The following is a 12,338-nucleotide window of genomic DNA, read 5'->3' on the forward strand; positions in this document are numbered from 1 at the left end:
CTTGTGCATTGTGTGAAAGATCAAATATAATGCGCAAATTGCCAGGTAAGAAATCATCAGAATAACAGAATAAAGTGCAGTGTGAAAGCAGCCAATCTCATGTCCTGCTTGTGGGCTTCCTAGAGGTCTCTGGCTGACCATTGTGGGAAAGAAATGCTGGACGAGATATGCTTTTGGTCTGCCCTTATGAATATTTGTTGGAATAATGCACAAGCAAAGTTTTTATAATGGTCTCTTTCCTTCCCTCTTCAGTCAAGATATGAATGAAGACATGTCTAATGTAACTATCATAACAGATTTCCTGCTTCTGGGGTTTTCGGATCAACAAGAGCTCCAGATTTTACACTTTGTGGTCTTCTCAGCAATGTACCTGGCTATTCTCATTGGAAATCTTCTAATTATCATTCTGGTAGCTCTAAACACCCATCTTCAGACCCCGATGTATTTCTTCCTTGTCAACTTATCGATCCTTGACCTTGGCTCCACCTCTACCACCATTCCCAGATCAATAGCCAATGCCCTCATGAACACAACACGGATTTCGTATTCGGAATGTATGGCACAAATGCTTTTCTTTCTCTTTTTCATGTCATCTGACATTTTCCTTCTCACAGTCATGGCCTATGACCGATATGTGGCCATCTGCCACCCACTGCACTATACATCTGTGATGAAGTGGGGAAAGTGCATTCAGCTGGCAGGTGGGGCATGGATGGCAGGTTTCCTTAATGCTGCTTTGCACACTGGTACTATTTTTTCACTGCCTTTCTGCTCCAATGTCATCAGTCAGTTCTTTTGTGAAATCCCACACCTAATGAAGATCTCCTGCTCTGATTCATACTCCAGTGAAGTTTGGGCTCTTGTCTTTAGTTCAGCCCTAGGTCTTGGTTGCTTTGTGCTCATTGCAATGTCCTATGTCCAGATCTTTACTGCAGTGTTGAGAATGCCCTCCATTGCAAACAGGCAGAAAGCCTTCTCTACTTGCATTCCCCACATCATTGTTTTCTCTGTCTTACTCAGTACTGGTATCTTCTCCTATGTCATGCCAACCTCCAGTCCTTCATATCATTTGGATGAAATGCTTGCTGTGATATACTCAGTGATTCCTCCAATGATGAACCCATTAATCTACAGCATGAGGAATAAGGATGTCAAAACTGCCTTGTGGAAACTGTTTTACTGGAAGCTTTCAAACAAGAAAACAAGTCCATAGATTCTTTTAAAAAAACACCTTTGGTTTAAGATGTAATTTAGGGTACTGACAATTTCCATTCCTGCTCCAAAAATCAAGGGAACAGCAACTTAAGGGAAATGTGTATTAACTTTTATATCATTTAAGCAGTGAAGACTTTGGCCAGACTTGCATATTATGCTTGTTTACAAATTTGGTTCCATGTAGATCAACATTAATTTGGTGTGGAAGGGGGGGGAGGAGGAGGAGGCATGTGTCCAGGAAGAAATTCAGCAGGTGCATCAACATCCTCAGCCACTTGCTACATAGAGCTATGATAAATTTCTGCTTGGCACATCCATTCAAAGCACACTGCTTTCCCACCACAGCAAGAACCGTAGGGAATGTCCAGGCAGGAATTCTATAGGTAAAGCATCTTCCCTCAATTCCTTGCTACAGATGCAGGTGATGAATTTCTGCCTGACAGATCTGAACAAGGCACACTGCTTACCCCAAATGCCTCCTGCTACAGGAAGTGTCCAGGCAGACATTCAACAGGTTCATCCTAAAAATGCCCATAATTCAAATAAGTAAGGGAGCAAATTGTGGGAAAGTAAGAAGTATCTGGAAAGGAGGTAAAGAAATATGAGCTGTGAATTTTTCTCTCGTAAGTAAGCTTTGGGCTAATGCAAATAACACTGATTGGCACACTGTCATCTATGAAGCATCTTTATCCAATTTTTCAAATATTCAATAGTTTAATCTTATTCAAGTATTTATATTACTAGTATAGGGGGTGCACTTTTGATAATGGCCACATTCACACCATTCATTTAATCCATTATCATTCCACTATAAACAGTCATGGCTTTTCCCAAAGAATCCTGGGAAGGGTAGTTTGTGAAAGGTGCTGAGAGTTCTTAGGAGACTCGTATTCTGCTCACACAGGCACAGTTGCCAGAGTGATTAACAGTCAGTCCCTCTTCCCAGAGAACTCAATATCATTTGAAGCATTAGTTATCCCACACTTTCCAGAGCATTTCCCTGTCACTTTCCTTACCTCATAAAGTATAACTGAAGGGAGGAGTGAGTTTTGCCACATCCACATCGTACCTTTGTGAGGGGTCTCCTAACAATTGTCAGCACTCTTAACAAAAGACAGTTCCCAGGATTATTTGGAAGATGTTGTGACTGTTCAAGTGGCATGAATACTTTAAATGTATGGTGTGGATGTCACCTTTGTTGTGCAAGAGTGCTAAATCCACTTCAAGTGTGCAACCTAAATTTGCTGGTATTCTAATGAACCCCACCCACAACAGTCTGGAAGTGCCCCTTGTCAAGGCTAGAGGATGGCTAGACCTCTGAAGGAGAGATAGAGAGAAAAGCTAGATGCTCTGACATAGGCCTGCCCTGTAAATGACCTTAGTGATAATGAGATGTCATAGCATAGCTAGAATTTATTACAGGTATTTTTGTTGAGCTGAGATTCCATTCTGTATGTTTAACTATGGTTTTCGTTCCAGAACACTTGTGCCTTTGGCTTATGAATAAAGCAAACTCATTGGGTGTTTAATGAAATCTTGGGTGTGCCTCCGGATTAGAAATTGCTTCTGCATAGTTCTCTCCAAAAACATCTCACCCTCAATCCTGTTTCCAGTGTATGGATTTTTAAAGTTTTAAAGTACTCCCAGCCTGACCAGGGTAAAGGGGCAAATCAAGGAATGATGTCAGTGAACCTGCCAGGCACAAACTGGTCATATCTTCTATGTTGTTCCAGCATTGGAGAGCCCTCCTAAATCATAAGATGTGGTGTGTGACAAAAATAAGGAAGGGTTTCTTTCAGTTTTTCATTGTTCCAGTAAGAAGTTCAGGTTTCCACATTAGTTTTGTTTAAAGGACTTAAGAATATTCATCAGCATTTCAGTGCAATTTTTTCCTCCTATACTATACTATACAATTTTGCCTAATATATATACTCTCGAAAAAGAATTTCCCATAAACTAATGTATTTTGTATGCTATGCATGTTTATGGAGAGTTTATCCCAGTATATGCATTTTTTTACACATTACATGGCTAAAAATCTGCATTGCAAAATTCAGAGATGTGTGAATTTTGAAGGATGTTTGTATTTTGGTTCTCATATTGTTTCAGAAAGTGCAAATAAGGTAAATTCCCCTTCAAATGTGAACTGAATTGAATTTCTCCCACATCCCTAGTCACAATACAGAAGAATGTTGCATTAACCGTGTTTTTCTGCTCTTGAAAAGAAACCCCCATATTTGCTGTTATGGAGAAGCATCATAAACAGTCAGCAGGGCGGCATGTCTTTACTGCAGGGATGGAGAATGCATGCCCCCTCGGCCTAATTTTATGTGACCCTTGCTTTAATTTCAAAAAATGTCTGCAAGTGTTCAGTTTAGACCTCTGGCAGTTTTGACCTGACCCTTTCTCCAGCAGCCTATTGGGCAGGGAGGAGAAGGGAGACAGAGGAAGTGTGTATGTGTCTCTCTCTGTGTGTGTATATAAGAGAGAGGGGGAATAGGAGAGAAAGAAAGGAGTGTACTACCTACTTTTGAGTCTCACCCCTCTACTGACTAAACAGATTACCCACAAGGAGTTGCAGCTCGCAACAGAATTAGAAAATGTTGCCCATCCGGCTTTATTTGATCTGTAAACAACATGGCCACTTAACTGTGCAAGCTGTTAAGTCAGTGATTCAGGTCTGCTTTATAGTGCTTAGAATTCTGTTGTGTTTGGAGGGGTGGAGTTAAGTTAACTGCATATACAGTGCACACACCATTGCCTATCTCTTTCGGCATTAATGTCACTCTCAGTTAGGGATGTAGTCTGCTTGCTGGTGCCAGTTGAGATTTCATTTCGCAGAATTGTCAGGCAGTTACTGTTTGTGTTCATTTGGTTTTTTTTGCTTTCACTGATCCTTGCCCCCCCCCAAAACCCCCTCAATATTGTGATAGGGCTTTCATTTAATGGTAAAGAGCAAGATGAAGATGATGTTCCAGAAAAATGATGTTCTTCCATCTTTCCACCCCCTCCTCATCTCACATGTCTGCCACCTCCTCAGAATCTCCTCAAGAGTGTCTTCTCCCCCCATCCACCACACCCCTTCTCTCATCCCCTTCCTTCCTTCCTTCCCCCCTTCCTCCCAACCCCAAAGGAGGGTTTCACAAGGCACTGCTGTGGCGGGAGCAGAAGTACTGAGAGGATGGGAAGGCCCCCAGCATTGACGGTAGTGGCGGCAATGGGGTCAGCATGAATGGGGAGCGATGAGCATTTGCTTTCTGGGTCTAGCCCGGCAAATAGCATCGGTAAGAGGAGGAGAATCATTGACTCCTCCACCACCATTTCTCCAGAGCTCCTCCCAGCTTCTTCTTACTACCAGACTTGCATCCACTCCACAATTGCCACTTCTTACTCTTTCCAACCTCATGCATTCCAATAGCAAGTATCTCAGCATTTTAGATCAAAGTGGTTAACGCTAACAGTATCATTATATTTCATGTGTTTCAAAAATTCCAGTGTTGGGAAAAGCCTCAGAAGATTGTAAAGATCTGCAAAGATAATGAACATGAAAACTATAGGAAAGTATGGTATGACATTTGATTTTAGTGCAATTCTGCACTATGTCCTGTCCCAGCAATAAATTAAAAGGCTTTGCACATTCCTAATGCATGTGCATCCAGTCATCCATCAGACATTTGGGAGAGGGCATTCTTTAGGTTGTGGAACTCCCTCCCCACAAAGGTGTGTCTGGAACCTTCATGGTATGATTCCCAACATATGCTGAAGATGTACCTCTTGAACCTGGCTTTTGACACCTGAGATATGTGTTTTCAGGACCAACACTATTCCTGTGATTGTAATTTGTTTTAATTGGTTTTAATATTGAATTTTAAATTGTAACCCACACTGGGACCTGATGGTGAAGGGCAGGTAATATATTTCATCATTGTCCATAACAGACGTGTAGCATAGCTGAGCTGAGTCAGGATCTATCTGGTGGTGACTGACCAGGAATGAGACCTTGCGGTTGGAATGGATAGCTCAGTCAAGATGTCAATCCAGTGTGTGGCAGCTGTGAAAAAAGCAAATTCAAGCTAGGGATCATTAGGAAAGGTATTGAAAATAAAACTGCTGATGTCATAATCCTATTATATAAATCTATGGTGCAGCTGCATTTTGGAAAACAGAACTTGAAGGATTAACTTTTAAAAAGTAATAAATTACACTTACTATTACATGGCCCCCCAAAAGTAGTAATTACTGTTACAATTACAATTGCTCTGAAAGTAACTGATTACTTTACTGTTCCCAAAAGTAATCACTACAATTACATTTTAGTTATTTTCTTTTAAAAAAAATGACTACAAGGTGCTGGCCTTGGCTGCTTCACATCTAAGTAGCCTAAAACAACATTAAAAATAAACACACACTGAGAGAGGGTAGTAGAATTTTATTATGCATAAGATTAACAAAATGGCATAACAGAATCTCACATCCCCCACACCCCAGCAATGATGATAACTCAACACACATATAATTCACTTGAAATCAAATTTCACACTTGAAATGCTGCTTTACAATACATTTCTGTTATGTCTCAAAAGAACAAGATGCTCAAAGAACAAGTCAGACTAGGAATGTCTTTTTACAGTCATTACTTTGGTACTGAAGAGGCGTTCTATTGCGGCGCTTGAAGGCATGCCTGTGTTGTGCTGCAAAAAACACCGCAACACACATGGAAAGCCATGGAGTGATGACCGTTCCCTGCTGGGAGATCTCAGGTACCTCAACAATTCCTCATCTGCAGTGTCCACTGCTAATGTCTTGCCCTGGGGCTGAACATTAAAAAGTCATTTTCCCAGACAGAGGCCACCGCTAATAGCTTCACACGCCAAACCAAATGCAACCCTCCTCACTCTTGCTGTCAGCAAACGTTGTCTCTCTCACTTTCACTGCAAATGCAGCAAAGTAGTCAGGAACGGCAGCAGAAGACGTTTCATGCACTCAGTGCAAACAGCATTAACACACACTCTCTCTCTCAGTCAGCAAGCATCATCTCTCTCATGATTCAACCAGCTCCTGGACGCTGCCCTATCAATATTTAAGGCCCAAGTGCCCAAGCAAACATTTTACCCTGGGATGAAAAAAAGTGTAAACGTTACAAATGCAGCAAAGTAGCTAGGGAGGGGTGGAGGCTGCTTTGCGTGCTAAGTGCAAAGAAAGTATTCACACACACACACACGCACACACACAACAGCACCATGTCTCACCTCCACAGTTGTTCATCTCCATTCTGCTGCTGCCTCCTTCTCCTCCTTCATCCATGTCCTTGCCCTCTAGCTGCTTTGTCCCTCCACTCCATTCTTCTCCACCACCATCCATTTTTGAAAGAATTTTAATTTTTCTCTCCACTCCACCACCATCTCACTCTCCGCCTCCTCCCTCATTGCCTCCTAAACAGCCACAGAGCATGAGGGAAGAGCTACGCTGTGCAGAAGCCCATTATGAGGCACATCATCCACGAATCAGAGGAGAAGACTTTCCCTGCTCCCCCCCAAGTAATGCCCAAGAGTAACATTGGAAACATTAAAGTTACACCTCAAAAGTAATACAATTACTCCTTGTTCTATTACAAGCAAAATGTGAAGAAATCAGCATCAGTGGAGGAGAGCAAAGATTGGATTAACAGTGACTTAAACAATGCTTAGAATATGACATTATCTTCTTGACTTAATGAGAAATGAGAGGCAAATTCTGAGAACCCGCTGAGAGTTCATGGCCAGACCTGCTTAACCACAGGGAAAAAAAGTGCATAATGTCCCCTTAGGCTATTTTTGAGCACCAAAACACAGATCTGGCATTACACTAAACAGGAAGGTGAGTTTTTCTTAGACCAAAGGTTGGATCCTGAGAATTGTGAGTGGAGCTGTACTTGCATCATGGAGCTCTTACTCCCCATTCCAAACCCCTGCAGTCTCAGGACTGAAGGTTTGTTCTCAATGGGATGGAATATGGCAGAAATAGGCTGCAGTGGGATCAAGCAATCACTAGAATTTGGAGACATTGGTGCAAGATTCATGAGTCCAACCCAAGCTACTAAAAAACCTACAATGGGAAAACAGTATCATTTATTTAAAAACAACAAAAGCAATGAATTACATATTACAAGGAGGAATTTCAGAATTTAGCTTGAATGTATTTTTTTTATGTGCAAGAAATTTATAAAGAACATTTTTCTATTTCCCCAGAAGTTAAAATATTATAGATGCCATGTCCAACATAACCATCATAGAAAATTTCCTACTTTTGGGATTTTCTGGGGGCTGAGAACTTGACCTTGGATCAACCTCTGTCATCATTCCCAAGTCCATGGCCAATTCTTTCAAAAACATAAGGCTGATTTCATATTCTGAATGTGTCACACAAATGTTTTTCTTTCTCCTTTTCCTGTCATTGGACTTCTTTCTCCTCACTTTCATGGCCTATGACTGATATGTAGCCATCTGTCATCCATTGCACTATGCATCTCTGATGAAGTGGAGTAGGTTCATCCAGATGGCAGCTGAAGCATGGAATGCAGGTTTCCTTAATGCTATTTTGCACATCGGTACTGTTTTTTCACTGCCCTTTTGCTCCAATGTCATCAATCAGTTCTCCTGTGAAATCCCACATCTAGTGAAGATTTCCTGCTCTGATTCATCTCGCAATGTGCTTTGGGCTATTCTCTTTAGTGCATCCTTAGCTCTTGGCTGCTTTGTGCTCATTGTCATGTCCTACGTGCAGATCTTTACCACACATAGAATGCCCTCCATGGAAAATAAGCAGAAAGCTTTCTCCACTTGCATCCCCCATATGATTGTTGTATTCATATTTGCAGGCACCAGCCTCTTTACTCATCTTATTCTAGCCTCTGACTCTCCATACAATCTGGATCAAGTGCTTGCTGTGTTATATACTGTGGTGCCTCCAATGATGAACCCAATAATTTATAGCATGAGGAACAAATATGTCAAAGTAGGCTTGTGGAAGTTGTTTGGTTTTATTCTTGGTAAGAAAAATAGATACCTCCCATTTGTCTATAAAACTGTTCCTCTTTCATCTTCTCTTATGATACAGCTTCATTTTAAAAAAACAACATAGCTATTTTCTATAACAGTCATTTCTGTAATAACAATATATATTGCCATTTGAAAACACCTTAAGTTATTAAGAGACATATTATAACTAATTTTGCATTGACAGAGTGCCTTGGTTTCTGCGAGTATAGATTGAGGGCAGAGTGGAAGAAGATGGGTATCCAAAGCATTCAGCACCTTCCCAGGCCCTCGGCATCCTTTCCATAACTAGGGAGGTAACTACCAGTCCTGCAGCAGGATTAATTTATGTCATAGCCTGTTATTCAAATGCTCTGGACTATTCTTCCAAAGGTTTTTTCCCCATCAAATTGCATTTCCAACATGAATGCATAGAGTCTATGTTTCTTTATTATAATGGTAGACACACAAAATCAGAACATTACCACTAGCAGGTGCAGTGCCAATTGCCCGAAGTCATCTCGATGTGAGGGCTGAGGAGATAGTATGCATGCCTCATTCCTCTCATGCCCCATAATTCATGCCTCATACCCCTGATTTATTGGGGTACTGATTGCTTTGCACAATGTGCTTGCAATGCATTAGAATCTGGAGACCTCAAAAAGCAGGCTCTCTGACATTAAGTTGAGAAATACTTCATTCTGGCTATATTCAGAAAATAGAGCATGAGAAAAGTTGTTCAAGTAACCAAAACAATCCAGCTTTCCCACATACCTGCTTGCCAGATGGGCATGTGTATAGCTTTCTCAAGCTTTGAAGGGACAGTGAGCTAACTGGCTTATGAATGTTCTCACTTGGCTTATGTAAACAAAGCACTTGATAGTCTAAACAAAGCAGCTCCTTTAAGGAAGGGCTTGAGCAAAACCTGGGAATAAATGTCACAGCTGTATGTCCAAAGCCAAGTTGTATCAGAAGAAGGTAAACAAAGGCCACCTGTGTGAAAATCTAGCAATGTAGTTGCTGGGAAGATAATGAGCTCATAGGTATAAGATGCCCCCTCCCAGAGGGTCTGTTAGGTATAAATAAGGGACCTCTAGATTGGGGAGATTAAGCCTCACAGTAACAACAAGATTAAGCCTCAAATTGACATCAAGACAGAGCTTCAATGTACCATCAAGATTAAGCCTTAGGGGGCTGAAGAAGCCCCAACAAGACCATCATCAAGATTAAGACTCAAGAGCCACAACTCTTCCCACACAAGAGATCCTCGCTGTGCTGTTTGTAAGGCTTCCAGCCAGTGACACAGACATAAGAGCAACTGCAGGGAGGGGGGGGGAGGCAGAGAACTGCTAGCCATTAGTTTCATTTTAGTGTTTTATTGCTTGCAAATACTGACAGCTCAGTGTAAACACAGCTTGTTTAATAAACCATGTAACACTTTAATCACCAGATGTGTTCATTGTCCTTTGGAAATTTTGAACTAATTTGTCTTGTATCTGCCCAGGGCTAGGCATTTGGGAAAACATGGCGGGGGAACGAAAAAGAATTCTCTATGTTTGAAATGCAGTTCATGGGGGGAGTTACGTGTTTCTAAAAATGTGTCACTGAAGAAGGAATTTTCCAAAACGTATTGTGGATATAATAAACTTTTAGCACCTGAAATATCCCCCCCTTCCTTTTATACAAAGGCAACTGTGATGTTCCTATATTAATGTATATATGGTAAGTGTTGGTTGTTTAGAAGATACATGGTAAGTGGAGTGAAATAGGAGGGGGAGTGAATGGGCAGTAGAATGCTGGATGATTGGCTGAATGTTTAAAATGGCTGAGAGTATAAAAGGAAGAATGTCAGGTAAATCTGGGTGGATGTGGTGTGGATGTGAGGTGGATGAGGTGAACTGAGTGGGTTGCTTGGTGGGGTTTAGAGAGTTGTTTGCCAGGAGAGAGTGGAGAAGGAGGGGGTGGAGTTCGGATTAGTATTGAGTAAAACCATATGCTTATGTGCCTTAAGAAGAAATCTTGTTAATCTTGTTAGCTTTGTTATCTTTAATAAATACTTAATTTGGTTTACCAAAGGCCTGATCCTTGGCTGGGGTTTCACAGACCAGAAGGGAGGGTAAGGTAATGACCAAGGCTGAAGGGAAACTGTAACAAATGGTGGCAGCGGTGAAGAGAATAACAATACCAGTATTCAGAGTCTCTGGGAATACTAGTATTAGGACGTGACTGGTGGTTGCCTAGCAGGGGGATCTGTTGAGATCTGTGCTAGAGTGGTGAGAGAAAAAATAAAAAAGGACAGTCCGGACTGGTGGAGTCCCTGGTGGTGCCTAGTGACAGGCAGTAGCCACGCGCAGGTAGGAACCTGACAGGGAGAGCCAGGGAAGGGCGTCACAGCAACATCTTGAACTACTTAGGTAATTTGTGCCCACTTGAGTAAAGTGTCTAATGTCACTGATGCAATGGGTAATACCTTTGGTTTAGGGAAGCCTACACAGACATGTAATTTTATGATGTAGACAATTCCATAAAATTGTCAACCTACAGACCCATTTTTCATTTTTTACAGTGTCGTGAAAAAGTATTTGCCCCCTGTCTGATTTTCTGCATTGTTGCATATTTTTGTCACTGAATGTTGTCAGATCTTGAACAAAACCTAATATTAGGGAAAAGGGAACCTGAGTGAACAAGCAACACAAAATTTTGATACTTATTTCATTTATTTATTAAAGAAAATTAAGCAACACGCAATGCCCCTGAGTGAAAAAGTAATGGCTCCCTTAAACTCAAAACCTGGTTATGCCACCTTTAGCAGCAATGACTGCAACAAAACGCTTCCTGTAGTTCTTGATCAGCCTCCCACAGTGCTGTAGTGGAAATCTGGCCCACTCCTCCATGCAGAACTGCTTGAACTCAGTGACATTTGTGGGTTTTTGAGCATGAACTGCTCCTTTCAGGTCTTGCCACAACATCTCAATGGGGTTTAGGTCTGGACGTTGACTAGGCCATTCCAAAACTTTAAATTTCTTGTTCTTCAACCATTCTGATATTGACTTGCTTGTGTGTTTTGGATCATTGTCTGGCTGCATGACCCAGCTGCGCTTCAGCTTCAGGTGATGGACAGATGGCCTGACATTCACCTGTAGAATTCTCTGATACAAAGCAGAATTCATGGTTCCTTCAATGATGGCAAGTCATCCAGGTCCTGTTGCAGCAAAGCATCCCCAAACCATGACTCTGCCACCACTATGCTTGACTGTTGGTATGAGGTTCTTCATGTGGAATGCAGTGTTTGGTTTTGGCCAGACATAACAGGGCCCATGTCCCCCAAAAAGGTCCATCTTTGACTCATCTGTCCATAGAACATTGTTCCAGAACTCTTGAGGTCCATTGAGGTGCTTTTTGGCAAACTCTAGACAAGCATTCATGTTCTTCTTAGTGAGCAGTGGTTTCCGCCTCGCTACTCTGCCATGAATCCCATGTTTGCTCAGTGTCTTTCTGATGGTGGAGTCATGAATACTGACCTTGGCTGAGGTGAGAGAGGCTGCATACCCCTGGATGTTGTTCTGGGGTCCTTCATGACTTCCTGGATGGTTTTACGCCTTGCTTTTGCAGGGATTTTGGCAGGACAGCCGCTCCTGGGAAGATTCACTACTGTCCCAAACCTTCTTCTTTTGGTCAATATGGCTCTGACTGTGGTTGGTGGAGCCCCAGAGTCTTAGAAATGGCTTTGTAACCCTTTCCAGACTGATATGCATCAACAACTATTTTCTGGAGGTGTTCAGGAATTTCTTTTGATTGTGGCATGATGTGGCTGTGGAACCTGTGTGCCGGCAACTTCAATCTGATGGCAAGGGCCAAAGTTAGTCAGATTTATATTGGGCAGGGCTGGCCCAAATTAGGCGTCATTGTTTACCAAAGTATTCAAACACCTGGCCCTAAAAATCCCTTTTATTGGGTTGAGTTCATTGGGGGGCAATTTTTCACATGGGGCATTGGGTGTTGCCTAACTTTCTTTAATAAATAAATGAAATAAGTATCAATATTTTGTGTTATTTGTTCACTCAGGATCTCTTTCCCCTAATATTAGGTTTCTTTCAAGATCTGACAATG

General features: G+C 41.7%; 1 protein-coding gene across 1 annotated transcript; it reads left to right on the forward strand.

The window, feature by feature from the left end:
* The first annotated feature begins 271 nt into the window (after positions 1-271).
* LOC133367677 (olfactory receptor 14I1-like) lies at positions 272-1,213 on the forward strand. The gene has a single exon (XM_061591773.1). The coding sequence runs from the start codon at positions 272-274 to the stop codon at positions 1,211-1,213; it is 942 nt and encodes a 313-aa protein (XP_061447757.1).
* The last annotated feature ends 11,125 nt before the right edge of the window (positions 1,214-12,338 follow it).

Source organism: Rhineura floridana, chromosome 11, assembly GCF_030035675.1.
Source record: "Rhineura floridana isolate rRhiFlo1 chromosome 11, rRhiFlo1.hap2, whole genome shotgun sequence".
In the NCBI taxonomy this organism is placed as follows: Eukaryota; Metazoa; Chordata; class Lepidosauria; order Squamata; family Rhineuridae; genus Rhineura; species Rhineura floridana.